This window comes from Sus scrofa, chromosome 8, assembly GCF_000003025.6.
Source record: "Sus scrofa isolate TJ Tabasco breed Duroc chromosome 8, Sscrofa11.1, whole genome shotgun sequence".
In the NCBI taxonomy this organism is placed as follows: domain Eukaryota; kingdom Metazoa; phylum Chordata; class Mammalia; order Artiodactyla; family Suidae; genus Sus; species Sus scrofa.
Genome location: NC_010450.4, coordinates 55,543,470 through 55,568,191, shown reverse-complemented (window position 1 = coordinate 55,568,191; position 24,722 = coordinate 55,543,470). Strand labels below are relative to the sequence as shown.

At 48.9% G+C, this 24,722-nt stretch overlaps 1 protein-coding gene across 10 annotated transcripts in view; it reads right to left on the bottom strand.

Annotated features, from left to right (window-relative positions):
* Positions 1-24,722, bottom strand: part of KIAA1211 (KIAA1211 ortholog) — a 264,569-nt gene that overhangs the window by 32,740 nt on the left and 207,107 nt on the right. For 6 of the 10 annotated variants that reach the window (XM_021101354.1, XM_021101353.1, XM_021101355.1 and 3 more), the window contains 4 exons: positions 13,806-13,941; positions 5,191-5,355; positions 3,321-3,389; positions 319-501 (listed from right to left, as the gene is read on the bottom strand). In XM_021101354.1, coding sequence (XP_020957013.1) covers positions 319-501; positions 3,321-3,389; positions 5,191-5,355; positions 13,806-13,941 — 553 coding nt within the window. Of the gene's footprint in view, positions 1-318; positions 502-3,320; positions 3,390-5,190; positions 5,356-11,778; positions 11,801-13,805; positions 13,942-24,722 lie in introns of all 10 variants that reach the window. The other 4 variants (XM_021101360.1, XM_021101361.1, XM_021101357.1 and 1 more) reach the window with 3 other exon arrangements.

Here is a 24,722-nt window from a genome sequence, read left to right as displayed (position 1 = left end):
TACCCTAATCCAATGAAACTGTGGCCCAGGAAAGCGGGCCACCTGTCTGGGGCAAAGTGAATGCAGTGTCCCGGAGCCCCCTGGAAGGTAGCGTCTCTCTCCCAGGCCCACGTGCCCCAGAGGGAGGGCCACACAGACTGGGGTAGGGGACGGCGGAGAGACAAGCAATGGGCCCATTCACCCTCGTGCCTGCAACACAGCTGTGCCCCCAATGGGGAGATCTTGTTCTTTCCACAGACCTCTCACAGCACCACCCTGCTGGGCAGCGTCAGAGCCCAGCCAGCAAGGGTGTCGGCCTGGGCAGCCTGCCATACGTACCCCGACAAGTCGTCTGTGTTTCCGAGATACCCTCTGGTTTTTTGGCTTAACGGACAGTTTGTGCTTGGCGGCGCTGTTGTCCAGGCGAGCAATGGCCAGGGGGATGGCATCCAGGTTGACACTTTCGATGGTGCCAGCAGAAGAGAAGAGCCTTTTTGGCCGAGACGGTTTAACTGGAGCTGCCTGTGGTGGAGATGGAGATAGGAAGTCAGTCCGGAAGGGCAGCCCTCTCGGGAGCCTGCGCCTTGCCCAGCTCAGCCCAGGAAACGCTGGCGGGCAGAGTGCTCGTGGGCTCAGAGAAATGAGCACTGCTTTTAGAATCCAAAGACACCGAGTGCTTGTTTTGCTAGTGATATCTGTATCAATTTGTCAAGGTCATTCAATCTCTAATTGTCCTACCATGGATGATCTAGGGGTTAGATTAGATCAGGGATCAATAAAACATAATCAGAGGGCCGATCCTGACCAAAGCCTGTTTGGGGAGGTAACATTCTGCTGGTCTGAGGCCACTCCGCTGGCCTGGCTGCTGCTGGGCTACAAGGAGAGCAGGACAAAGGAGAGCCTGGCCTCTCTGTGGCCACAAGGCCTAAAATAAGTAGAAGTTTGCTAAGCCCTGGACTAGCTCATCTCTGTGCTTAGACCCCTGTAACTAAGAGCCCCAGACATCATGTTTTACGAACCTCAGCTCCTGCCGTGGCCCGTGTAGCAAGTCTCATTATTTGGTAAGTGCTCAACAGATATTTGTGAAAAGAATGAAGGAACAAGAAAGTATAACCTCTCTGCCTCAGGGATTAAATTTCCTTTTTTTGTCTTTTTTGCTATTTCTTGGGCCGCTACCACGGCATATGGAGGTTCCCAAGGCTAAGGGTCGAATCGGAGCTGTAGCCACCAGCCTACACCAGAGCCACAGCAACGCGGGATCCGAGCTGCGTCTGCAACCTACACCACAGCTCACGGCAACACCGGATCGTTAACCCCCTGAGCAAGGGCAGGGACCGAACCCGCAACCTCATGGTTCCTAGTCGGATTCGTTAACCACTGCGCCACGGCGGGAACTCCCAGGGATTAAATTTCTAATCAGCATAAATATTTTAGCACAGTCACTCCAAAGTTGCAGTGCACCCAGAAGCAAAAAGGAGGCCCCCACCCGCGGGGGAGGGGAAGTTACCACGAAGGGCGGAAATGGGCCACCTGCAGGGAAGGCAGTTCTTCCAAGATGAACTGCAGCGCTGCTTGTGGCTCTGGAAAACCACCACCTCAGAGCAACCATACCCATTCAGTTACGTCAGAAAGACCAGGGCTCAGAGGCCATGCTGAGTCAGATGGTAAGAAGCCAGGCCTGTAACTTCCTACAAGAATGCACAGGCAAGCGGAGAGGCAAGGGCTCCCAGCCCCACCAGCCTGTGTGGCAGAGGGTGCACGCTGCTGTTATGCAGAGTCAGTGGGGTTTAGCTGATGGCTTTGCTTTCTGCAATTCTCTTCCATACTTCTGCACAAAGACGAAGGCTCCTATTAGCTCCAAGAGCAAGATGAATGCTCAGTAAATATTAATTGATGACAAGAAGCTCAGAAGTAAGGAAAAATAATTCCAGCCTTTGGTCTCCTAAGCTTTTATTTATTTCTGGTTATCTTTATGATAACCTGAGCTATTCTTGAAGAGAGATGAATTAAACACTGATTTCCATCCTTTAATGGATGCATGAGTAAAAGGGGTACGAGCCAAACGTGACAGATTGAAGACACAGATAAAGCACTCGGAGCTGAGATTTCAATGCAATGTTTCGTTTCTGATCATTTAAGCTGGACCTCTGCACCATTTGGGTGCTGGAACTGTCTGGAACCATCCCCTTCAGAACATGCGAAGGCATGCCTTGCCTGCTGGACTGTCCCCCAGGCCCCAGGAGGACGCCTGGACTCCTGCGCAGGTGACAAGTCCTCTTGGGAATGGGCCAGCCCCTATAGCACAGGTGCACATGATCTCCACAGGCTCCTAGGCTCCTGCAGGTCACGTCCCACGTTTCAATGGGAGGCCCAAGAGTTAAACACCAAAAACACATATAAGCAGAGACTGCTAAGTTCTCTTTTGAGCATCTCTAAATAGAAGGAGACACTTTCCCATACACACTTTACCTCTAGGTGCCTGCCTTCCCCCTCCCTTCCTCTCCCTCCCTCTCTCTTTCTCCCTTCTGCTCTCTCGTTCCCTCCCTTTCTCTCCCTCCACTCTCTCCCCACCCCCACCCTGTTCCTTCCATGCTTTTTAGGGTCATATTTGCAGCATATGGAGGCTCCCAGGCTAGGGGCTGAATTGGAGCCACAGCCAGTGGCCCACTGAGTAAGGCCAGGGATTGAATCCACATCATCATGGATTCTAGTCAGGCTCATAACCCACTGAGTCACAACAGGAACTCCTCTTTTATTCTTATTTTGTTCTTTGAAAAAAATGTTTACATTTTTTTCCAAGCTTTGTGTCAAAGGAGCTGCTCTGCTATGTGTACAAAACCTCCCAGGAAGCAGGTCTTCTATGACTGGTTTAGCACCAGGTTCCCCACGGAAGTGCCATGCGTGGCAGATGAGGGAGTGGCTGTGTTTTCCAGCTGGGCCCCGTGCGCCAGGACAAAGGAGGGGATCCCCGCACCGGACCCGGTCCTGAGGTGTGGCCGGGGGTGCCAAGGTGTGGCCAAGGGACTCAAGGTGTTTTTTAATGTCTTTTTCATATAGCATATTGTCTTGACATATATGATACATTTAGGAAAATGACCAAACTGTAAGATTGCAAACATAGGCACATGGGAAGTATGGCTACTTTTCAGAGCAGAGTTCAGTTCCAGTAGTTGGTATGGAAACAGACTGCTCCAACATCTACCACTAGTTGCATTTTGAAGGAATTCAAATGGACGAAGGCAGCATTTATGAACAGAAAAACGAGGCAGTAGATCAACCAAGAAAAGGAAAACTGGAAGTTAAAGTAAGGAAGCTAAATACACAAATTCAGATCCCATTACCTTCTCTTCCATCTCACTTCTGGCTGCAGGCAGATTCAGGGGACTCGGAGTACCAGGCGTCTCGCTGGGCTGGAATGGCAGAGAGAGTGCTCCGGTCACACGCCAGCACAGAGCGTCCTGGGCAGTTAACCACACCCAGCTATGCTGGCAAGGGCACAGTGGCTGCAAAGAGCCACCACCGTCCAGACCCCAGAAGGGCTCCCGAAACATTAACAAGTTCACCATGTTCCCACGAGGGCGTCTCCAACCGCAGCCCCCAGCTGGCTCCCTGCTGCTGGGAGAGCCTGGGTGCTGCCCCCTGCACCCTAACCTCACAGCTTTTGGCTCTGCTGGCTGCCATCCACCCCACCTGCCAGGCCTCATCTCTGTGAGCAGGAAAGAGGTCCTTCTGGGGTACACACAGAGGCTGGAGATGGAGGACAGAGGTGGCATGGAAGCTCAGGAAGGAAAGGAGGCAGGAAGGAGAAGAAAAAGGCTGACGACTCCCATCCCAGTCGCCCCGCCTGCCTGGGGTACACACACTTCAGCAGCTACATCTTTTGCTTGGTCACCCATGTTTGTGAGAGGGGCTCCCGGCCCCTTCCCGAGCCATTGCACCGGCTTGCCCTACCTCAGTCCACTTTCTGCACCACACTTAGAAGCATCTTTAGAAAACACAGATCTGTGTCACTGCCCTGCTTAAAACTACTCAGAGGCTTCCTGTTATTTTTTTTTTCTAATGTTATTTTTTATTTATTTATTTATTTATTTATTTTATTTTTTTATTTTCCCACTGTACAGCAAGGGGGTCAGGTTATCCTTAGATGTATACATTGCAGTTACAGTTTTTTCCCCCACCCTTTCTTCTGTTGCGACATGAGTATCTAGACATAGTTCTCAATGCTATTCAGCAGGATCTCCTTGTAAACAGAATCCGCCTCTTCTCCCATCGTCTACACATCCAGCCTCGACACTGTGCTCTACTCCTTCTTCCCCTTGTCCACACTGACTGCTTCTGTTCCTCCTTCAGGAGAAGCTCAGTGCCATCCTGAGCCTCTGTGCCTGGTCCTCCTTCTCCCCAGAACGTCGTTCCCTCCACAGGTCTGCTCCTGGCTGCCCAGCCCCCCATCCATGGCAGCAACTCCCCTCACTTTCCCATTCATTACCTTCTTTTAATTGCTGGGTAATACTTTTACCAATTAAACACAATTAATTATGCTATGGATCGACTTGCTCACTTGCTTGCTGTCTGACTCTCCTCTCATCAGAATGTAAACAACATTTTTGAGGCAGCTGTCCAGTCCCACCCATCTCTGCGGTGCCCAGGTCTGGGCCAGCACTTGCTGAACAAATGACCGAACACCACAGCTCATGGCCATGCCAGATACTTAACCCACTGAGTGAGGCCAGGGATCGAACCCCCGTCCTCATGGATGCTAGTTGGGTTCTTAACCCACGAGTCACAATGGGAACTCCTTTCATTTCCCTTTAAATTAGTCCAATTTGATAAATAATTATTCGGTGCTCCTAAGTAATCAGTAGCTACATCTTGGGGAGACAGAGATATGTACGGTCCAGTTTGTCATCCAAGAACTCAGCATCTGAGGTGGGGAGAACACAGTGATGTAGAAGATGACGAGAGTGCACAGAGGAGACCATGCAGCTGGGGCTGAGGCCAGGTGAGGCTCCCAGGTGAAGCACACCAGCTGAGTCTCCTAGAGCAAGTGGGAGGCCCAGGGGAGAGAGTGGCCACAGCCCCACTGCCCGCCCCGATGCAGATCTGGGCATGTACCCCAGGCTACTCTTCAGGAAAGCATCACCCCCTTGTTCTGCACATGCAGACCACAAGGCCACGGATGCCAGTCCACTGCCGCCCCTGAAGGAGCCTCACTTTGCTCTCTGTATCCACCAGGACAAGGGCCTGCTCAGGCACACTTTCCACGGGGCAGGTCAGGAAGGGATGCTCCTCGAAGCGAGGCTCGCCACTGTCTGCCTTCTTCATGGGGATGGCGCTGGGGGGGTGCTGCCCAAACTTGATGTTCTTGCCCAACTGTCGCTGGGGAGGAACCAAAGAAAGTGTTAGAAAGTGGTGAGGTGAGTCATGATAACCACAGCCAGTCCCCAGCACAGCTGGCAGGCACCGAGCGTGGCACCTTTTGTACACGACCGGTTTCTAGACTAGACACCATGCTTGCCAGTAAAGCCCGAGGCCATCCTGTGACCACTGAGCCTGTCCCCACTTTTCTTTTCTTTCCCCTTTAAGCCATGAGCTTTTCCATCCAGCCTCCTCTCTCATGGACATGCCAGCATTTCTGGGGGGTGGAGAGACCGTGTTTCTAAACCAAAAGTTGGGTATGACAAAAATGTTCTGATTAACCTATACATTTATTTATATAAAAGCTTTTTTTTTTTTTTTTTTTTTTTTTTTATCTTTTTGCCTTTTCTAGAGCTGCACCCGTGGCATATGAAGGTTCCCAGGCTAGGGGTCTAATCGGACCTGTAGCTGCCAGCCTACGCCAAATCCACAACAATGCAGGATCCGAGCCATGTCTGTGACCTACACCACAGCTCACGACAACGCCGGATCTTTAACCCACTGAGCGAGGCCAGGGATTGAACCCAAAACCTCATGGTTCTTAGTCAGGTTCATTACCCACTGAACCGTGACAGGAACTCCTACATAAAAGTCTTTTAAAGGTTGAAAAATTGTACAGAAAGCAGTTTCACAAAGTGCAGAAACCACTAAAGGAGATGAAACCCTTTGTGGCTGCACAAACAAGGGAACCCTTGTGGACACACACCCCGGGAATATTTGGATTTCTTCTCCTTTCCTCACCAGCCCCTAGTATGACATCATGTTGGGGTCATAGTGGGTACCACTGTCAAGGGGACGAAGGGTGCCAGAGCCTGCCAGTCTTCCTACAATCGATGCCAAGTTCAAGGAAAAGATAGGACATCTTCCTAGCCCTGCTGCTGCAGCCACTGACCAACTGGTCAGAAGTGGGGGAGGAGCAGAGAAGGCGGCAGAGGGAGGGCCACTGTGGACCAGCACTGATGGGAGGGACCCGAAGGGATAGGGACAGAGGAGAACAGGGGAGAGAGTGAGCAGATAAATAGTATTTAGAATCCGAGAAAAGCTAGATTTAAAAAGAAAATTTAGTCCCCGAAGAAAACTACATAAACAGAATAGCTTAAGAAGGGGCCAAAAAATTAATGGGCTAATCTATGAGATATAAACTATTTAACAGGTAGAGAAAGTGGACGGATGACATTCAGGAAGAGGAGGTCAGCTGTGGTTATCTGCGAGACTGCCGATGCTATTCTCTACATCAGGGCTTCTCAAGCTCGGCACTGCTGACACTTTAGGCCAGGGCACTCTGTTGTGGGGAGCTGTCCTTGCACTGCAGGGCATTCAGCGTCACCCTGGCCTCTGCACCACAGCAGGACAACCAGGAATGCCCCCAGGCAAGTCCAGTGGTCGCTGGGGCTAAAGTGCCTCTGGCTGAGAGCTACTGTTGTAGATCCAGGTACATGGGTTTCAGGGACTTTCCATGCTTCAAAGGAAAAAAAGAGAATACATGATCTGATGTTTATCTTTAATGTAGCTAATATTTAATCCCACAAGGCTGCAAAAAGCCTTAGCAATCACATTATCCAACCCCCTCACTTTACGACAAAAGTCGGAGGTCTGGTGGGGAGAGGTGACTGGCCAAGCTTAGGGAAAGGATGGGTGAGCCCACAGGGTTGGGAACCAGGTCTCTCAAAACCACATGCAGTGATTTTTTTTTTTCTTTTGTCTTTTTTTTGTTGTTGTTGTTGTTGTTGCTATTTCTTGGGCCGCTCCCTCGGCATATGGAGGTTCCCAGGCTAGGGGTCGAAGCGGAGCTGTAGCCACTGGCCTACACCAGAGCCACAGCAACGCGGGATCCGAGCCGCGTCTGCAACCTACACCACAGCTCACGGCAACACCGGATCGTTAACCCACTGAGCAAGGGCAGGGATCGAACCCGCAACCTCATGGTTCCTAGTCGGATTCGTTAACCACTGCGCCACGACGGGAACTCCGCAGTGATATTTTCATCGTGATCCACTGGGTCTCATAAAGTTGACATCGCACTCCCTTCTCCTTCTAGGGGCAGAAAGAGAGGAGGCAGCATTTGGATGACTTTCCTGAGGGTCCCCAGCAGACAACTCCCTTGAGGGGAACAACCCTTCTTCCTCTGAACTCCAGGGTAGCAAATCCACCCACCTCGCCCAGCTGCCCCTGGCCTTGCACGGTGGACGTGAGACTGCACAGACATGAGAGATAAGCCCGAGGCCCCGCCCCGCCCCCACCCCCAGCATGCCACGTCAGGAGCACAGGGGGACAAGGACTTGAGTTTGATCTGCCTGCGCCCGGCTCCCATGGCACCATAGGAGGGAGCGCACATCCAAGCCCGAGTTCAGCAGCGAGGTACAGCCTGCGCAGCCGAAAAGGGTTTCAGGGAGGAGAAGGCTGAGAAAGGGTGTCTTCTAATAAACAGGTTCAGCAGCAGGAAGCGGTAGTTAGTGACCAGTCAGCAGGCACGGTTAGAACAGCCGATGGTGTCAGACAAGGACATGGTGTAAGGGAGCGAAGCCCTGGCTCACTTGCTGCCCTGTGGGAGCAGGTGGGGCCCTGGGCAGAAGTGGCAGGAAGAGCCCCGGCATCCTAGTGACAGCCTGACCGCAGGTCCTTCTGGGACTCCCAGCCCAGCCTTTGGTCGACCAGTCGTCCCTTTTCAGGAGTGTTGGCCATGAGCTGGACACTGCTGGATCCTTAGCCTGAGACCCTTGGTGTTGGCATCTGCCATCCTCCAGTGCTCCTGAATGACTGAGAGGAGGGCATTTCCTCCACAAACAATGCAAAGAATAACTCTAATGAGCTTCCAAGGAGAACCTGGCTTAATACTCTGAGGCCATTTAGTTAGCATTTTGGCCAACACAAAAAAGAATGAAATGATGTTTTTCTACATCAGGGCACTTTTTAGAATAGTGATGTTGGTCCACCTGATGCTTAGGATACAGAAAAGAAAAAAAAAAAAAGAATATGGCAAAATGTAATCACAGTCTAGATTGAAATCACCTCCAAAGATGGGATGGCTGTCATGGCTACCAACAGAAAGTGAAAGAGAAAATGGGAAAAAAATTAGATGCAATAAGAACCAGTGAGGATGGAAATGCTATAAAATTGGGTTGTGATGATAGTTGTACAGCATAAATGTAATAAAATTCATTGAGTAATAAGAAAAAGAACAAGTGAAATAAGGTTCACGGGACAACGCTGGGGAATAGAGAGAGTGATGTTAAGAAATGATGTAGCGAGATAAAGAAAAAGAGGCAAACTGAGAGGAGGGGGCCGGGCAGAGAGGAGGTACGAGGAGGAGAAGCCCCCACCCCCACCCCATGGCAGGTGCAGCAACTGAAGGGGGCGGGAAGGAAGTGGGAAGAGGGAGAGAATGAGGATGTGCATGCACATCAAAGCGCTGAGGCACGTCATGGATTGTTCATCCCGGCCAAAGAAACAGAAGGCTGCTGCCTTTGAGAATGATGAGCATCTCCATAGAGTAGCCAATTTAAAATCCCTCTAGAGAAAACAATTTCTGGCTGCCGCTTGGGAGCTGGGGCGGGGGGAGCAGGGTGGAGGAGGGAGGACCCAGGTCATGAAAGAAGTGACCGCCACCTTTGAGGGAGGGGGCTACCAACCAAGGATGGCCTTTCTGAACACACCCCTAAGGGCCAGGGACGAGACAGTGGAACAGGCCGGGCAGAGCTGAAGGTCCAGGGCCGTGGTGACTGACCTTCAGGTGCTGGAGGCCAAGGCTCTGTGACCTGCACATTCCCCTGCCCTGTGGCTCCTGCTCCAAACGCTTCCTGCAGCTGATGCCAGGAGACTGGGCTGGCGGGCACTCTGAGTGATGTACTGACAGCTGAAGGGTGACTGCTAAAACCTACTTGGCAAGCTCAGGTGTGGTGTGAACTGAACACGGGGATAAATGTGGCTTTTTGGTGACTTTTGTCATGAGAAGAACTGTGATAGAAGCCACCACTGAAAACCAGACTGCTAAGATGAGCTTGTCTTTGAGTTTTCAGAGAAAGAAACTGTTACTTCTCTACCTACCTACCTATCATTTATCTATTTTTTAAACATATTCATGGATTCTTTTTTTTTTTTTTTTTGCTTTTTAGGGCCCCACCTGCAGCATATGGAGGTTCCTAGGCTGGGGGTTGAATTGGAGCTGCAGCCAGCAGCCTACACCACAGCCACAGCAACCTCAGATCTGAGCTGCATCTACGACCTACACCACAGCTCATGGCAACACCAGATCCTTAACCCACTGAGTGAGGCCAGGGATCGAACCTGCGTCCTCATGGATGCAAGTCAGGTTTGTTTCCACTGAGCCACGACAGGAACTCCCAGATCATGGATTCTTTACAAGCACTGAGATGTAACCAGAGTGGAGAGTGGAACTACTGTGCCTAAACTGGGTCCATGCTTCTTGTGGCTCTGAATGGAGTCACTGTTAGACTGGAATGTGAGTTAAAAGGGGCAATATTTTATTCATTCAAATGGGGCCATTGGGTGGCACTGTGGAATGCCAAGAACGATATAATAGGACTGCACATCTGTATTTATGAGGCTTTCCCCTACAGTGTGGAAATTCCGAGCAAGTGGAATTCTGCAGCTCTCACACTGCCGCTTTTAGAGTTCCCCATATTTTTCACGGCCACCCTTCAGGCCACGTCTGTGAGAACGAAGCAGAGGGAAAGGAAGGTGCCGTCTTCTTGAGCGAACTCCAGACACGCCCTTGGTTAAAACAAATATAAGAGAATAAGAAAAAGCAAAAACATATAGATTTAACGATGTTCGCTCTGTGCAGAAGAGCAAGTATTTATCCTTTGTGTCCTTGACAGCTGCCTGAGGTGCCCAAACCCTCAAAGGTAAAAACACTTTGGCATTTTAAAGGGAAATCCAGGCATTCCGTCGTGGCTCAGTGGAAACAAATCTGACTAGTATTCATGAGGACGTAGGATCCATCCAGGTTCGATCCCTGGCCTTGCTCAGTGGGTTAAGGATCCAGCGTTGCCATGAGCTATGGCATAGGTTGCAGATGCGGGTCGGATCTGGTGTTGCTGTGGCTGTGGTGTAGGCTGGCGGCTACAGCTCCAATTCAAACCCTAGCCTGGGAACCTCCATATGCTGTGGGTGCGGCCCTAAAAAAAGGAATCCAGCTTGGCAGACAAGAGAAGCTACTGAAGACAGAGCTTTTCTTTCTGAACTAAATAGCCTGTAGACTAACAGACTCGTAAGCGTTTTCTGATAAAGCTGTGGTATGAGTCTAAACAACACCTGCAGGCTTAGACCCTGATGTCCTCGAGTCTTACCATCAGTAGGTACATACATACTTCACAGCCTGGTTTGATCTGAAATAAGCAGGCCCCGCCCCACCCCGTGCTCTGTGCAGCTGGAGGAAACATCAAGGTCACGGTGGTCCTGGCACAATAAAGCGCAAAGCTTCCAAAGCCACTCCATGCCGCTGCAGGCGAACAGTGACTGGGTACAGATGGCAGACTTTAAGAACTGGAGGGTCTTTCCAATCACCCCTCACATGCCTCCTCTTATTTTTCAAATGGGGAAAAGGAGGCCCAGTGAGGTTAAAAGACTTGCCTGAGACCACAGAGCCGGGGTGGTGGAGGTCCGCCACCGGCTTCTTGCTTACCCCAGGCCACAGAGCAATGGACTGTGATGTTTGGGGCCTCAAAAAGGCTGTTTCTGTCCCTGTAACTGTCCTGCATATTCAGATTTGTTCTCATTATGCACATGTTCTATTTTTAGGATCAGGAAAAAAGGCAGGTGTTCTTTTAAAGGTTCAGTTGCTCGCCACGGGAATTTTGTCAGGTGCTAGATGCACTTTGTTCAGAAGAGAGTGGGCTTATTATTACGCTGTGTTTAGTCTTTCTGTCCTCAGTGTGTGCGCCACAGGGCGGTTCCGGCTTGGGTGACCACTTGGACACTAGAAGGCAACCTTTCCAAATGGTGACAGGCACCTGTCTGGTTTCTAAGGGCTGGGAAGTTCCTGATGCCCGGGAAAAGCGGGTTTTCAGGTTTCATTTTCTTTTTTACAAATAGCATTCCAGTAGAAATCTCATTTCAAAAGACTGTTTTAATAACTGTGGCTAACCAGCTCTCTAGGACATTTACTGTCAAAGAAGTGTTACCTGTTACTTCTCTTGGTCCCTTTTGTAAATAAACAGACACACACACACACAAAGACAATTTCAGACACAGAAAACATACATGCCTTTGACATAACTAAACACTCTCGTTCCATGCTGGAATCTACGAGGGGGCGGTCTTTTATGCTGCTTACTAAGCATCAATGCCAGCATAACGTTTTTATGGAAAAATGCAAAGCATTCATGCAAGTTAATAAAGTTAACTAGTATTTCTGCAACTTACCAGGAACATACTGCTTAGTCGACTGAAAAATAAAGCACAGTCTTTTGGGGGTGATACAGTTATAGCTTATGTCACTCCAGAAATCACATTTGCTATGATAATGGTCCCCATTTCCCTCCTTGAAGAGCACAACCTCTTATTTTACTGTTTGAAAACATAACTTTAGAGCCATAAGGAAGCTTGTAAATCCATGTAGCAGAAGCAAGATTCAGCAGACCTTGTATGAATAGATATTGTCCCAAGGAGAGCATGCAAATCAGACAGTTATCCTGCTGGACTCACAGTCCTCCTCCTGCCTGAACAGAACTGTTGCCTCAGGAAAGTTGGCCTTTTACATTTGATTATTTATGACATCAGATTCTTTAAACTTATGCCTTACGTCATTAACACAAACAATAGGCATTCACATATTTCTAGTGAGCTTCCATATTTTCAATAGTTCAGAATTACCTATTTTTTACAACTCCAAATCCTCTTCTTGGAGTGGCAGGGGCATGGGTGTGACCTTACAAAGCAGATACCCTTAAAGACATAAAAGACTATTATCTAACTTTTTCTTTTGGCCACACCTATGCACTGTGGAAGTTCCCTAGCCAGGTATCAAACCCAAGCCACAGCTGTAACCAGAACCTCAGCAGTGACGACGCCTGATCCTTAACCTACTGAACCTCGAAGGGACTCCTATTATTAATTTTTAAAGAACTCCTTGAAATGAAAGACCTTGTAAAATACGGTTGGTTTGTAGACTGAAATCATTCAGTCATTCCCCTCAGAAAGGGGATATTATGAGGGTTCATTACTTCTCACAAATAATAGTCAAGGAATCAAAAGGGAGGGGGCAGGGTTCTTTAGGCCATTCCCCCCCCCCCTTCCCTCTTCTCCACCTTGGGAGAAGTGGCCACTTATTTTTTACTTCTGAGCCTGTAAGACGTGTAGCAGTACGAGCACCAAGCACCAGGACTGGGACCCAGTTAGGAAACACTGCCATGGGAAGGAAGTGCCTGGTTGGTTCTGAGGGTGACGATGGCCTTGGGCAGAGGTGCAGGAGGTACAAAGATCTCCGCAAGTCTGGGTGTGGTTGCTGGGCCTTGGCTCCTCCCCAACTGGCCCAGGCTCTGTTCAGCTGAGAGTGTGTGCAAGATGTAGCCAAACACAGATCACACAATACACAGCTAAGATTCAGTAGAAACAAGACTATGGCAAGAAGAGAAAATTCTGAGTGCAAGGCTTCATCGTGCCAGTAGCTACTCAAGCCAGCTGTTCCTGTTAATTTTTGCTCATTCATTCATTTATTTACTGACTCATTCACTGTTGGAGACATAGAAACAGATGAAAATCAGTGACCCAGTGGCCCCGTTCATAATCTGGACCATCCCCAGCTCAGAGAAATGCCTGCTCAGGCATGTCTGTCGGAGAGCTCCACCGAACACTCAGGCTGACCTGCACAGACAGACCCTAGGGTCTCTGCTCCCTTGCTTCTCCTGGAGGCCCTGTTATTTCCATCTCATTTGGTGAAGAATGATTTTATCATATTTTCCTTATTAAGGAGTTGTTCCTGAGTCGGTTTTACATAGGAAACCAGCCCAGCTACCCAGGTGAACAGGGAGGTCTTCAACCACAGCTCATCCTTATCCTGGATCCTTAACCCACTGAGCGAGGCAAGGGATCGAACCCGAGTCCTCATGGACACTAGTCGGGCTCTTAACCCGCTGAGCCAGGTTAGGGGCTCTTCCCTCCCACCCAAGTTCTGCAGCTTCTCCTGGGAGCTTGTCCCCATCAAGTCCAGTTAAAAACAAGGTGACAACTTGAGAACAAAGGAGAGGTGTTGTTATGAGGGTGGGGCCCCATGGTGACAGTGTGCCTCTCGCAGGTGGGCAGAGGCTTCCAGGGAACTGAGCCAGGCTGGAGGAAGGGGCCCTGGGCTGCCCCATCATCACTCTAGGCCAGGTTAGAGGCTTCTCCACTTCCCCCCTCCCCAGAGCCGGGCCCCTTCTGTAGCTCTGACAGTCCAACCTTGAGCTTCTTACCTGAAGAGTTTTGACTTTGCCCAGGACGCTGTCCTGTGACATTGCTTGAACTGTCTGCTCACTTTCTGCTCCCCCATCAGGGATAAAAACACTGTCATGGGAAAACGCCCGGGTTCCCAGAGAACTGCTGAAGGACCTGGAATGCAAATCATGGGCTTCATTTTATTAGGATGATGGGACTCCTTCTGGCCATTCAGTTTCCTGTCTCATTCAGAAGGCACTTTAAGCCCGGTGTCCTCGGCCAGGTAGCTGGGGGTATGGGGGGTCCCCCAGGAATCGGGGAGCCTGTCTCCCTTGAGACCGTTTTAGGGAGAATGCAGAGACCTCGGCTTGTTTGCGGGGACCCAGGACAGATGGCACTGCAGCCAGTTTAACCACAGAGGCCTTTCTCCTAATGAGCTGTCACTATCCCTCTTTCCCCAGTAAGTCTGCTCAACAGGAGGGGTTGGGTTTTTTTTTTGTTTTGTTTTTTGTTTGTTTGGGCCATGCCCATGGCTTGTGGAAGTCCCTGGGCCAGGGATCAAACCTGAGCCACAGCAGTAACAATGCTGGATCCTCAACCTGCTAGGCTACCAGGGAACTCCTCAACCAGTACTTTTTAAGCAACTAAGAGGCAAGAGTCTTTCCTTCAGGCTTGCCATCCAACTGAAAGAAAGATACATTCATCTGAACAAGGACGATGAGGGCTGGACGTGCCGACGGACCGTGGGGAGAGAGCCTCTCTGTGGAGACTCGGGGACTTCAGAGAGGCGGAGATGTGCGCTAAGGAGATAACGAGGGCTTCCTGCACTCAGCAGCTCGGAGGTGGAAAGTGCCCTCAAGAGCTGGGCCTCAAGGCCCCCTGTACTTGCACCTACCGGTGTGGTTGGGTAACTGCGGGAAGAGGAGGGGGACGCTGCTGTGACTAGATCTGGGAAATGAGGTCCCTCGGGAGGGAAGGGACGGGGCAGCAGCGCACTCTCTCAAGCAGCACAGCTACAGGATGCCAGGCACACAGGAGGCTCTCCTGTGGGTGGGAGAGCCCCGCCCCTGTGTCTCCTCCCCAGAAAGGGGTCCTGCCAAGGAGGGGTGATCAGTGACCAGCGGCAGGAAAGAAGAGCCAGCACTGGGGAAGGGGCTCCAGTTGGCACCCTTGCACTGAAATGCAGGGGCCCACCAGGTCTGCACTGACTTGGGAAGACAAAGACCCAGATAGCACCTTCAAACTCACTGAGGCACAAGCAGCACAGCAACGAAACAGGAGGTTTAGAAACAAAAGTCTTGATGTGAGCCTCCTGGCTGTGCCACCTTTGTCAATGACCACAGGAACAGGCACTGGCCCTGACTGATAAAAACACTGCACTGAGTTTCACTTTCATTAACTCATCACCACCATTTTGTTGCAGATAAAACTCAGGGAGTAAACAACCTATTTCAAGTCACCCAAAGAGAACATGGGCAAAACATTCTCTGACATTAACCATGCAAATGTTTTCCTAGGTCAGTCTCCCAAGGCAACAGAAAGAAAAACAAAAATAAATCAATAGGACCTAATCAAACTGACAAGCTTTTGCACAGCAAAGGAAACTATAAAAAAAAAAAAAAAAAAGACAACCACAGAATGGGAAAAAATAGTTTCAAACGATGCTACTGACAAGGGCATAATCTCTAAAATATAAAAACAACTTATACAACTCAACAGCAAAAAAACCAACAACCCAATTGAAAAATGGGCAGAAGACTTTAATAGACATTTTTCCAAAGAAGACATACAGATGGCCAACAGGCACATGAAAAAATGCTCAACATCACTAATTATTAGAGAAATGCAAATCGAAACTACTCTGAGGTACCACCTCACGCCAGTCAGAATGGCCATCATTAAGTTCACAAATAACAAATGCTGGAGAGGGTGTGGAGAAAAAGGAACCCTCCTGCACTGCTGGTGGGAATGTAAATTGGTACAACCACTATGGAAAACAGTATGGAGGTACCTCAGAAAACTAAACATAGAACTGTCATGTGACCCAGCAGTCCCACTCATGGGCATCCATCTGGACAAAACTTTCATTCAAAAAGATACATGCACTGCTATGTTCATTGTAGCACTATTCACAATAGCCAAGACATGGAAACAACCTAAATGTCCATTGACAGATGAATGGATTAAGAAGATGTGGTATATATATACAATGGAATACTACTTGGTCATAAAAAAGAATAAAATAATGCCATTTGCAGCAACATGGATGCAACTAGAAACTCTCATACTAAGTGAATTAAGTCAGAAAGAGAAAGACAAACACCATATGACATCACTTATATCTGGAATCTAATATAGGGCAGAAATGAACCTACCTACAGAAAAGAGACAAACTCATGGACGTGGAGAACAGACTTGTGGTTGCTGAGGGGGAAGGGGAGGGAGTAGGATAAACTGGGAGTTTGGGGTTAGTAGATGTAAACTCTTGCATTTGAAGCGGATAAGCAATGAGATCCTGCTGTATAGAACAGGGAACTATATCTAGTCACTTATGATGCAACATGATGGAGGATAATGTGAGAAAAAGAATGTGTATGTGTGCCTGGGTCACTTTGCTGTACAGCAGAAATTGTCAGAACGTTGCAAATAAACAATAATAATAATAATAATAATAATAATAATAATAATAAAACTTAAAAAAAAAAAGCCACCCAAACAGAAGCATAAGCGAGAGAAAAAGAATCCGGATCTGTCGGATACAGTCCCAGGGCAGCAGCTGAGGTGTTCTGAGGTGGGGCCAGCTCTCAAGTACTGCTGGTGCATCAGTGGGAGACCTGGGGAGCTGAGGCCACATGGGTTGGGGCGGGGGAGTGCGGGGGACACTCAACAGCTGGAGTAATGGGTGAGACTTCAGCTAAACAGCCCAAGATACTGCTGAGCAGCGAGCTACTTTGTGAAATGGAAGGCAGTTTTAGAACACAAATATGAGCATGAAAGGCAATGAACTTGCAGGTTCACCTAAAAAGGCTATGAAATAAAATTTTCATGGAAATTTATGGAGTTAGACCTTTCAATAACCCATCTAAACTTTTTTCTCGGATCCATGGCTGTAGTTCAGATGAAAGAAGAGGTAACCCAGTGTTTTAACAAATGGCTTATATTCATATACAGGCTCTCAAGTGTTCCTACACACACACAGATGCACAGGTTCACTTTAGATGCTTAATATACATCAACTACTGTCTCAGAGCTGCACATACACAATACACCCGCACTCGGCAAGTTCCTTTCCAGCTTCTAAATCCATCTTTTGACTACATCATGAGGTTAATTTCCCTGCTCTCATTCTTTTTTCCAGGAAAGCTAAGAACTGACACTTTCCTGCTCTTCTGTGTTGTCCTGAGTGTCCCTGCTGCCAACCAGGGCTTAATGTCCCCATAGTCCCCCATTCCAGATGGTCAGGCTGCAAAAGAGAGAAAGTGACCAGTGGGAATAGGAGTAGTAATGATTGTAACAACAGTGTAGTCCCAGTGGGAATAGCAACAATGGCTGCATTTACACGGTACTTGCTCTGTGCCTGCGTGTGTGCCCACTTCTTTAATCTATTACCTCAGTGACACCATGTGACATTTAAACTATACAGGGTAGGCTCTCTTATTGAGCCTGTTTATACGGGAGGAAACATAGGCTTGAAGTCAGTGTGTGACTTGCCTTAAATCAAGTGACTATACATGTGTGAGCCTGTTTCTGGCCTGTGTCCACGGGTCTATTTGTCTTTACAGCAATAATCCCACACTGTCGTAGTTACTGTAACTTTTTAATGAGTCCATATCTACAGTTTATATATTCTCCAGCTTTATTTTCCCAGATGACTCTTCTTGTCTCTGCATTTCTACATAATAAACTCTCTTTCTCACACACATACACACACTCTTCATAACACTCCTAGGATTACTTTTGTGATGGCACTGGATCTAGAGATAAATTTGGGGATAATTTACATCTTTATAATAGTCAATGTTTTAACCCATGAATATTGAATGTCCCCTATTTAGATCCTCTCTACTTTCTCTCAGTGCTTTGTAGTTTTATTTGCAGAGGTCTTTTGCATATTTTGATAGATTTCTGTTTGTTTTTTTTTTTTTTTCTTTTCTTTTTACAACTGCACCTGTGGCACATGGAAGTTTCCGGGCCGGGGTCAAATCAGAGCTGCAGCTGCAAGTCTACACTACGGCCACTCGGGATCCAAGACATGTCTGCAACCCACAGTTTGTGGCAGTGCCAGATTCGTAACCCCCTGAGTGAGGCCAGGGATCGAACCTGCGTCCTCACAGAGACATTGGGTCCTTAACCCACTGAGCCACAACAGGAACTCCTACTTCTACATATTTGTGTTTCTGAATCTACTGTAAATGGTAGAGGTTAATATTTTAATTTTTCTAATTGTTTATTGGTTGAATATTAAAATATCACTTTTTAATATATTGATTTTAGGCTTAGCTAACTTAATCATAGTAATATGACTGTTGATTCTTTTGGATTTATTTTGTATACAATGAGGTCATCTGTGACAAAGGACAGTATTTATTTATTTATTTATTTGTCTTTTGGCCTTTTCTAGGGCCACTCCATAGCAATGGAGGTTCCCAGGCTAGGGGCCTAATCAGAGCTACAGCTGCCGGCCTACACCAGAGCCACAGCAACATGGAATCCGAGCCATGTCTGAGACCTACACCACAGCTCACGGCAACGCCGGATCCTTAACCCACTTAGCGAGGCCAGGGATTGAACCCACAACCTCTTGGTTCCTAGTCGGATTCATTAACCACTGAGCCATGATGGGAACGCCATATGTGTGTGTGTGTGTGTGTGTGTATTTTTTTTAAATGACAGGTTTTTTGTTTCTTTGTTTTTGTCTTTTTAGAGCTGCATCCACAGCACGTGGAAGTTTCCAGGCCAGGGATCAAATCTGTGCCAGAGCTGTAACCAGAGCCACAGCAGTGACAACACCCGATCCTTAGCCTGATGAACCACAAAGGAACTCCCTGTCATTCATTTTACTCAATATGATTCAATCTGGATTTTTTTCACTGACCTAGCTTTCAGCTCATTAATCCTCTCTTTAGCAGTGTCTAGTCTGCAGTTAAAACTACCTACTGAGTTCTGACTATCTAACATTTTCCAGATCTAGAATCTCCATTTGATTCTTTTTAAGAGATTCCAGTTCTCCACTGAAATTCTCCTCCTTGTCAATTATTTTGTTGACTAGATTAATCCCAATGATTTGAAAGGCTCTGTCTGAAGTGGCAGAGTCTGAGTCTCCTTGGTTCTATTTCCATTATCTAGTTTTCCTCACGGTCTGTTTCTCAACTGCCTGGTAACATTTTATTGAATTCTACACACAATGCAGGAAACATTGCATGTGTGGGCCTCCTGCCTTCTCCAGAGAATGTGCTGCTCCTCTAGTGGGGAGCACAGGGCAGATCACCTCAGTCCAATCAGGGACTGGCGCATGGTGCCAGCTTAGCAATCATAATGCTTAGACCACCTGTGCTCTGTCCCCATTCCTAGAGTACAAGCCTCCCGGAGTCTCACCAAGACTATGCCCCTCATCCCTGGTAGGTCCCTAGCTCCAGCTTTCGTCTTTCCAGCACCACAATTCTGCTAATAATTCCGCCATGTTCTTCAGCCTCTACCCCTGCACAGCTTTATCAACAGATGCCTCAAAGGAAAACTGCTCCCCAGGATTAGGTTCATTCTTCAAGGTTTCTCTCCTCCTGGGGAATTCAGTCCCTCAGCCCTCAAGCACTCATTTTGGTGTTTTCAGCCTCATGTGATGGCCTGCAGCTCTGCAGCCTTCTCTTGGCTGCCACCCCAGGCCTTCTGGTCTCCAACCTGCACCCAGGAGGCAACTAATGCCCACAGAAGAGAAGCAACATGCAGGAAGTTGGGCTCCACGCAACGGCTCCCTTTTCCACATATCTCGCTGCTCAAGCCTGATGCCTCGGCAGCAATTTGCACACCTTCTAGGCAGATGTCTTTGTTTTAATAATTATTAATATTAATAATAATTTAATAATTTATATGCATTTCCAGTTGTCCTCAGTGGGAACAATGATTTGCTCCCAGCCAAAAGTGGGGGTACCTAAACCATGTTTTGATATTTATTAAGTTTCTACATGTGTCAGATCCTACGTTTTGATATGGCCATTGCTCTTAGGAGAATTACTTTTCGAAGGGATGAAAAATATTCACACCTTTTTCTACTTACACCTGGTTTTTATCCGATTTTAATGTTCTGAGAAGAAACAGTGTAAGAGAATGGTCATTGGTTTACCAGTCACACAATGAACACTCTTCTAAACAGTCCAGTTTACATAATGTGAGTTAACATCACATCCTTGGGCAATTTGTTTAATTTTAAATCTCTGGCAATCTCGGTTATCAATTTTGGCTTCAACCAACTCTATGATATAGATTATTTCCTCTTCTCTGAAGAGGAAGCTGAGAGGTTGCCCAGAGGTCTAGAATTTTAGGATTCTGAGGCAGGGCTGGAATGGACACTGAAGGGCCCACGTGCGGAGATCTCGGTTTGACACGCTGTTCGTATGAACAAAGAGCCTGGTGGGATCCCTGTCCTGAGCAAGCTGGGAACTAGGAATTACAGGGCTGGGGGTGGAGGGGCGCTTACCACTAACTGCACCTTAGCAGAGCTCATCTGGATTTCTTTATTCCTGACATTCAAAGATCTTTCACAACTGATTGCAAATCAGGCCAGTCCTCCCCCTCCATGTATTAAGAGTGAGCCTCAGAGCTGCAACTTACCCTCTGACCACCTGCTCATATGGAAGCCATGCAACCTGCTGGGTGGGAATCTTCTCTTGTGATGCTGAGAACACCGAGAAGCCTCTCTTTTTCTCTCTGCCTTTTTTTCTTTACGGCCACACCCTCGGCATACGGAGGTTCCCAGACTAGGGATTGAATCAGAGCTACAGCTGCCAGCCTACACCACAGCCAGAGCAACGCCAGGTCCGAGCCACATCTGTGACCTTCACCACAGTTCATGGCAACACTGTGAGCAAGGCTAGGGATCAAACCCGTGTCCTCATGGATTCTAGTCAGGTTTGTAACTGCTGAGCCACGACAGAAACTCCCAACAATCACTTTTCCTTACTGTCTATCTCTCTCCTGTCTCACTCACCTCCTCCCACATGTGTCCCCAGCTGCCCCAAGGACCCTGCAAACGCAACAGGAACAAAACCAAACGCATTAGCTGTTTCCCACAAACCCCTCTCCTTCCGATTTCTCTGCTACTCTCATCCTTCAGGAACTGTGTTGTAAGACTGTGTAAGTGAGTCGGATCCAGGTTAGGGGAAGGCAGAGTGCAAAGACTTTAGCATCACTGCCTTTCTCAGGCAGGGACCCTACCAAAGCTACTCCAAAGCAGCTACTGAGCCCCTGCACACGATGCTACTGCCGCCACCCTCGTGCAGGACCAACCAGGCTGGGGGACAGGAGAGCTGATGGCCATGTCCCTAGGGGGTCTCTAAAGGAAACCAGCAACAGGGAGGGAGCTGCTACCAGAAGCGGCACAGCTCTGATGGGGGCCAGTCCTCACACAGCTGGCGGCTGCACAGCTGGCAGTCACGGCTGACTGCCATCCCAGAGACAAAGCATCCTTTCCGACACAGAAGCTGAGGCCTGGGAGGTGAAGAGAAAGATTCGACCGAGTCAGAACTGAAGCCGAGGGGACAGTGACAATAACACTCACTGGCCTTTCAACTGCCCTCATGGGTTTCCCCACTTATTTCCAGGAGAGGACGGAGTCTGTAAATGGTCTGCAGCGGAAGTCCTCTCCAGTTCCCCTTCCTCTCAAACCCTGCGTTCATCTCCAAGCAGTTATGTCACAGCTCAGACACCTTCAGTGGTCCCTTTTGGCCAAAGTCCACCCAGATGAAGGTGCAATGCAATGCTTCCTTGACTTCTAAAACGCTTCACATCTTTTTTTTTTTTTTTTTTTTTGCTGCACACATGGCATGTGGAAGTTCCCAGGCCAGGGATCAAACCCGCACCACAACAGCGACCTGAGTCGCTGCAGTGACAACACTAGTTCCTTAACCTGACGTGCCACCAGGGAACTCTACGCTGGCATCCCAGGACCCTAAGCCCCTCTGGCTCTGTGACTGGAGATCACGTAGTACATGGACTCGTCATGGACTCAGGCCAGTGTCCCTCCTCTGGTTCCTGGTCTCAGCTGTGCGGTGCTGGGCAAGTTGCTAGACCCTCCAAGGCCTCAGTTTCCCCATCTGTGAGCAAGGACGATAACAGCGCCTACTTCATGGAGCTTTCGCTAGGATTCACTGAGTTACAGTTCGTAACATCCTTAGACTAACCTAAGTACTTATTATATAAGTGTTACGTTCCCCTGCCTCACACACCTTGCACCACGCAGGTGCCTGCTGCCTGCATCCCTCGCTGCCCTGCTCCATCCCAGCCCCTGCTCCATCCCAGCCTGGTTCCTCTCCACACTGCTAACCCCTCAGGCCCCACACACCCCATCACACAGCCTTTCCTGCCTCCCTGGAGGAAAGGGATCTTCTCCCCCTTGGAAAGCCCTCCGTGTGCGGCTCCTGCCGTTTAGGTTGTGCTTACTGTCATCGTGCCCTAAGTGAGAGGACAAATCAAAGCGCTTGGCGTGCTTTGAAGCGCTACAGAGACACAAGTGCAACGACGCCAAGGGACCATCCTGTCCCCACACGGTGCCAAGGGTGCCTGAGGGGTCACGGCCTCACCCTCCGCCTCCCACAGGGCTTTGCAAAATCTGGTTTGCGAGTACATCCTGCCAACCCTGTCAGTGAATGAGGACAGGATTAACACCCTCAGGCAGTTTATCAGGGTGCCGCCCCTGATGAAAGCAAAATACTGCTGGTGGGGTAGTGTTTTCAGGGAGGGCAGGTCCCTGCAGGAGGTTGTCAGGGAAAATTCTGAGAAGCCAAGGGCTAGCGGGGGTGTTGGGCATCTCTAAAGGTTCCCTCTGGCTCCTCCCACCTTCTCTCTCTCCAGCTTCTCCAGGCTTCATTCTGGGTCAGTTACGGTTTTGAGCTGCAAGCAACAGAAACTAATTTTGCCTCTCTTGACCCAAAGAAATCTACTGACAATCAGCGAGGGCACAGGGAACAATGAGAGCGAGAGTCAGAGTCTGAGGAAGACCGTACGGAGCGTACTGCCGGCTAGGCATCACACCAGAAGGGCCCAGGCTCTCTGGGTTCTGTCCTTCTTCCTGGACCCCTGGAAAACTCGGTGGCCAAGCTGGGCCACATGCTCATGCCAGGCTGCAGTGAGAGGGCAAGTAAATGAGGCCCTCGTGGCTTCTGTCACAGGAGGCAGACCCTGTGTGCACACAGGGAGGCAAAGCCAATTCCCAGAAGGCAATGCGGGTGCTGCAGACAAAAGGAAGGAATGCTAATGGCTGGATTCCTGAAAACAGCAATCCCCCGCTGCCCCTTCCCCACCCCCTAACCGTCGGCTCTCCTACCCACCAGCCCCTCTGGATGGACAGCTCCTTTGACGGCTCTCTGGGTTCTGATCCTCCCCTCCCCTCTGGCTGCCTTGCTTTCTTGCAGGCATGTGCTACTGCCTGGGATCAAAGTATGCCACACCCCATGCTCCTAGGACATCCAGGCCCAGATCCCTCATCCTCTGCCCATGCTTATCTGCAGAAGCGGTAGAGATCAGATAGAGGGTGCATGACGGGCTTGTGGTCTGCAGCTTAGGCACTGGAAGGTGACAGCAGCGAGAGAAGGCAAGGAGAGCAAGACAAACTAGGTTAGCCCCGTAGGCGAGCCACCCCACCCTCACCCACTGCACATGTAGTGCTAAGGAGACCAGGGAGGAACCAAACAGCATCTCCACCTCAGGTCTGTTGTCTGGAGTGACTGTCTGCAGTGTGCTCTGGTGTGACAGGAACAATGACGAAGGAGGGAAAGTTTGCTGGGGGAGGGGTTTCAGGGACAGGTCTCCTCATTCATAAATGGGACATAATCTCCTTTCTGTCGTCCGCATGTGACACCTGGAATGTGACAGCCGCCTTGGGGCTATGAGGAAATAAGCCTAATGACAAAAGCTTACTCTCTGAAAGAGCCGGAGAAAAAAAGGAATCAGGCTGGATCTTGATGCTGTTGCTGGGTTTCTTCATTAATGGACCTTGGAACCTGGGAAGTCTATCAGGAATCAGATAATATATCTCATTACTATTGGAGATATGAGTAGCTGTGTTTTCTGTTACAGCTGAAATCATCCCGATACAGCCTTGTAGCCACTACTCTCAGCTCTAGGCACATCGAAGACCCACTTAACATCATCTGACCTTGGAGAACGACCCTAGAGAGGGGAATTCTCCCCCCAAGAAGGAAAAGCTTCCTGCAGCTGCACAGGTAACATGCGTGTCAGGCCAGCCTATTACTCCTTCTCCTTTGTCTTTTTTGGACAAGCATGGTGTAATTTGGGACCAGAGATACTGGGTAATTACCATGGCAATGATGAGGGATTTACTTCAGGAATAAGGAAATATAATTAGAGTCCAATTGCAGCTTGTATCCATGACAACAGAGGCAATTGTCATTGATCAGCAGTTTTCTTTCTAAACAGATCCGTGAGACTCATTCAAATGAAATGCTAAAGACCAATTAACGATCCTCATCAAACAAACTGGAGTTGCTGGAGGAGAGTAAAGTCAGACTCTGTTTTCTTGGGCATCCTGGACAATGGTACTCTATGAAAATAGGTGATGCTCGATACAATCTAGAGTACCCATTACCCACTAGTTGCAAAAGAAAAGGATATGTCATAAAAAATTCAAGGAAGAGGGAAAAAGTTTGGAAGCTTCAAACTCAAGACTCTCAGAACTGAAAGTCCAAGGATCACCTACTCCAGCCCCTGGGCTCAGGCCAGCATCC